At 37.1% G+C, this 5,252-nt stretch overlaps 1 protein-coding gene across 1 annotated transcript in view; it reads right to left on the bottom strand.

Moving 5' to 3' along the window:
- EPHA3 (EPH receptor A3) overlaps positions 1-4,595 on the bottom strand; it is a 231,713-nt gene extending 227,118 nt beyond the window's left edge. Inside the window, 1 exon segment of the mRNA XM_009323937.1 lies at positions 4,547-4,595. Within this exon segment, the coding sequence (XP_009322212.1) occupies positions 4,547-4,595 (49 nt within the window).
- Between the last annotated feature and the right edge of the window lie 657 nt (positions 4,596-5,252).

Below are 5,252 nucleotides of genomic sequence, written 5' to 3'. Positions count from 1 at the left end.
CCTCTAGATGGTTTGGGTGAGCACAGTATATTTTCCATAGCTGTAACCACCTTCTCCAAAAAACCTGAACTCTCAACCATTGCTAGGACATTTGCTCTCCGAGGTAAATCATCCGTGGGAGAAAAGTTTTGGCAGGGTAAGGCCCTTACCATCTCAGAACCTGTTTTGATATAAATGCCTTAAGTGGTGTCCTCCACAGCTGGTCATGAACATTAAGGCTGAACAGACATAACTTGTTTTCCTTTTTTTTTTTTTTTCATTAAAAGAAAGCACCATTACAGAAAGATTAAAAAGAATGGTAAAAATACTTCTACCCTGCCTAAACTGCAGACACTGTTGAAATTCACCACTGGTAAATCATAGTCATGAAGCCTACTAATGTAAACAAAGCTTAGACTTTCAGGGAGGCAAGGAATTTCTTAATTTGTGCTTTGCTCAGTGTTGAGATCATTGTCAGCACTGAATTCTGGGTTCCTAACACTATCATTAATTGGAGAATGTTTGGATTTTGGTCTGATTTTTCTAACATTCAGGTCCAACTTTCACTTCATCTCCGCCTACCTATGCTCTTCTTTTAATTCTTCTCTGTCCCTCTCCAAAAGCCATCTCTCAAAAAGCCTTGCCTGTCAAAAAAAGCAAACAGCAAAAACCCTCTAGCTGCGTTCTAGCTTCTCAACAACTAAATCAAGAAATCCAATGTCACTCATTGCTATCTGTTACTGCACAAAGTTTGTGGGAAGCCTACCATGGACCAAAACATATTTTGGTGCTTTAATTATTTTTTATTTAAATGGCAACTCTTCACTCTACATTTTCTACAAAACCCTCTTTTCCTAGGCACCAATTTAAAAGTTCTGGTTTTAATAATTGCCCTCTTATGTGAGGCAGCTATACTTTAGCAGGTTTTTTTTAATGATTATTTTTAAAAGGAGAGACGAATGCAATGCAAACCTCTCCATCCAAATATAGATATAAATATGGTATGAGAAACCAGCTGGGGAAAAAGAAAAAAAAAAAGAAAGCACCAGTCCCACACCTTATTACACTAAACTGCCTGACTGAATCTTAACATTCATCCTATTGTTCACTTCATTGCTAGCAAGTTTCAACCACTGTTCGTTTGGTCTGCTATTCTTCTTTCATCAATATTTTTCCAGCAGATTAATGGGATTTTCCTCCATATTTTGCCTGAAACAGCAGGACACAGTAGTTTAATAAAAAGAGAGAGAAGCGTGGCACTAAAGTTTCTTCTTACAGTGTGTCTGGTTTAATAACATCTCTGCAAATTTAAGGCTGTACATGCTGGTGTTTCATTCAGTCTACCCGTCACTCTCACAGTCTGGAACTCTTTTGTCACCGTCCCAAGATTTCTTTCAGACAGGATTATCTTTATTTCTCTATCTTTACTTCTTTCATTCATTCACTGCAGAAATTTACAAGGAATCTTCAGTCCAAGGGACAGAATTTTAACCTTACATCAGTTTCACACTGCAAAATGAGTACTTACACTGCAAAATAAGTACTTGTGCTAGGATTTATCAGGCGCCTAAGAAATTAAGAAGCACAAGACTACCAGTGGGGAACACAATCCTAACGCAGCAAATTACTGCCACGTTCTGTTTCCAAAATTACACCGCTGGGAGTTCATATCTAATCTTCTGAATTAAGCTATTTTCTTTTGAGTTTTGGTTCTTGTTTAAAACAGTTTAAATATTAAAAAATAAAAGCTACTGCTCTAAAGTGTTTACGGAAATAAGAAGGGCTACACCACTGCAGTGAATTTTTAGCAAAACGGATCACCTGACAGTAGTCACGTGTTTGTAAACAAAAATTCTTCCATTTCACTCTACCATTTCTTATTGTAAGTCTTTTCCTCCTCGTAAATATATTTATTTTCAACAATGCTTCAACGAATCGAACCATTCATTTTCATAAGAAAGGAAATGTTTAAAAAAAAAAATTAGAAATCCCCACATCTCACTCCAGAAAAGGTACTGTTCGGAAGCTGAAATTATCTTTTAGAAAGGTGACAGGTTAGTGAGATCCCCCTGCCCCACCTCTGAAATTTTATCCAACGCCTCTGGACAACTCCAGCCAGTTTTGCACCTCAGGGTATCAAAATTACCTTTCTGTGTTTCAATACCAGCTCCGCTGAGTAGAGCTTTGAACTTTAACAAAAGCAAGGACATGATCGTATCTCCAGTTGTTTATACTTTTAAAGAAAAATCAAACAGCAGCTACAAAGTGGCGGTACCTACATGAATTACAGGTACCCTATGGAACTAACTCAGGCTCCGTATAAAAATCTACAAACAGTACTGCTGTATTCGGTAACAGCTCTGTAGTGACCCTCGCTGGTGATAAAATCCAGAGCTCTGAAAACAAGAAAATGAACACCTGCATCCGTATTTCTAAACTTTCATCAAGTGGGGATTACAAGAACAAGAGCCATGACATACGCTCCTAGAGGAGAACTTGCAAGTTCTCAAACAGAATCAGAAGTAAGTATACTAATAGCAATTTACTTAACTCTGGCAGATAATATAAAAAATTGAAACTAATTTGTATATCTTCCCAGATGGGAATGAAAAATTTAAGTTCAATCAGAATGCACTCCTGATTTGCAAAGATTTCATGTAAACAACTGTTAAACTTAGCGTGCCTATTATCTGTTTAATGCTTTCCCTTCTGCTAGTGCCTCTGAAGCCTAATTTCCTGAGGCTGAGAGTACGGAAGACTTCTATCCCGTTTCTATGCCCTGACCGCTTTGTCAGGTAGCAAATACATTGTATCCAAATTAACTGCAATAAGAATTAATTGCTGTGTCAAATTTGGACATCTTTGTATTTCAAACATCTGCTTTAAGTTTGCTATAGCCAATGTAGTGATTTTTCTTTTTAATACACCGTATTGAAATCAGCAGTAAGTCAAGCCAAACTTCAGTGACAAACAGAAAAGAAAAGAAAATAAATTATTCCACGTGTTACAGCCTGCTATCAAAAATGTTGACAGAAAATGAGGAATTTACCCAACTTACTTCTCCTGTTGCACAGGATTTTAAAAACATCGTGGTGTGAATTTTAAAACATGTTCATTATTTGTCTAATCGTACAGCTTAGGATTAAGTGCAGAAGCTTTGAATAAGATACAGCTGTATGAAAAACAGCCCTCTAGACCCCCATGACTTTGAGCTTTCTGAAATTAAATTTCAAAAGGTATCACATTAAGATTTCTAAACCTACTTTTAACTTCTTTTGCAGATAAACACTCAAGAGCAAGCTAGAGGCACCAGGAGGAATTGTGTCACGATACATGAAGACTTATCTGGACCTAACGGTATCTGACACACAGTGAGGCGGGATTTGTAAAAGGCATTTCCCCATGCAAGCCCTTTAGCTTCTACCGAAAAGTTGCCAGTATTGCCAGCCTTTCCCAAAATTACATGCGAAAGTTGGGCAGGCATTTTGCTCCACGTGCAAACACTGCATTTTTCAAAACCGTGCCAGGAGCTGTCATTTCTACAAAGGCACAGTAAGTCGTCTTCAGCGATTTTAAGTGTTACCAGAGACCAGCCCAGATAAAATGGTGCATTTAATCATGCAGTTACACGAAGTTCTGAGACGGTAATAAATGAACAAAAGATGAAACCACATCTCCAAATCCAACACAGACTGAAAATAGAGGCTGATTGGAACCTTCTTGCTGTAAACCAAAACAGACACTATTTGAAACCAAGTACTGTAAGCAGATTTACCGTATTGATCTTTTGGTAGCTGTGTTCACAAGAAATTAATTTTATGCTAGATTGAGAGGTTACAAGAAGTTTCCTGTCTGCACAGTCAAAATATTATTGAAGCAATTCAGGTTGTCAGTAAAAGCTTAAACAAATTTGCTGATAATCCTGTTAATGACCTAGGTCAAGTGTTAACTGTTGTGGGTTATAAAACAGTGAAATTAAGGTTGCTGGTACCCTCAGGCAGGCAATATAGTTACAGAAGAGATTGAGGAAAAATTATTAAATTACAGAATGATATAGCTCATTCGATTTCTTGATACCATAGGAATTATTCAGAAAGAAATTGCATCCTTCTAAGACAAAACCCACAATCCTCCCTAAGCAGAAAACATCCAACAGAATGGAAGAGCAGAACATGTGGTTTCTATGCACCCACGGGGTTCGGTTTGCGACTTCAAACTGGAAAAGTTAGATGTTAAATCTTCCTGACATTTTCCTGCCTCGCAGAAAATGGCACACACCTTACCGCTGCACATAGACAAATCTGAACTTTAGAGAACCTTCTTGAGCTTCTGTGATTACGTAGGTAAAATGCATGTGAGCTTTGCAATGAGCACGGCAGATAGTTTAAAAATAAACTCAGTGGGAAATTTTACGTTTCAGCAAGAAAAAAGTCTAAATAAAATTTCTCTGGGATGAAGCAAATTAACAAAAATTCAAGCACTCCAAGGAAGAAGAAAAAAAAACAAACAAACAAACAAAAAAGGGACTGCATTTAACACCACAAAGTGAAGTAAGCCAACAACTCACTTTCGGCCCCTCTTTCATCCTTTTCTTCCTCCATCCCATCCGCTTCCATCGCAGTATTAGTACTAACTCAAACAGTCGTCAGCTTTAGTATTAATTGTAAATGTTAACTGAAGTTGCACTTAAAAAATAGAATAATACTTTCAAGTCAAATAAATTTAGGAAATGTCACTGGGAGGCTCTGAACATACTCTTGTAATCTGTCTACTGCAACATTCCTGTCCCCCAGAAGTTTGACAAAGCTATATACACGCACCAAACATTAGGTCCATCCTTTGTTAAAACAATCCATGAGGACAATTTCAGAAGTAGCTTTAATATAAAGTGTAGGAAAAAAATGTATACTTTTTGGTTTTATATGCCTATATTAACAATCTCCATTGAAAGCATAGCTTTTTCCTTCTCAGGGGTGGAAAAAGAGAACTTTTGTAAATACCCCACAGAAATGCAGAAACATCTATCTCTAGTTTTGGGGCGAAATTTATGGTAACAAGAGTAGGTAAGTAAGTGAAGTGGCGAGAAAAATATTATTTAAAACAGGAAAACATAATCTTCTGACATAATTTAAAGCTGTATGCTAACGCTTGGTGGCCAAACAATTTAGTGTGACAGCAAAATTATCATACTTCAGATTTCTAAACTCACATGATCTGCTTAAACACGCTGTAAATAAATACAAGAATTACTGAGTTTTCCTAAGTGGGGCGGG

Source organism: Pygoscelis adeliae, unplaced genomic scaffold (genome assembly GCF_000699105.1).
Source record: "Pygoscelis adeliae isolate BGI_AS28 unplaced genomic scaffold, ASM69910v1 Scaffold124, whole genome shotgun sequence".
NCBI classification, from domain to species: Eukaryota; Metazoa; Chordata; class Aves; order Sphenisciformes; family Spheniscidae; genus Pygoscelis; species Pygoscelis adeliae.
This window is presented reverse-complemented; position numbering and strand designations above follow the sequence as displayed.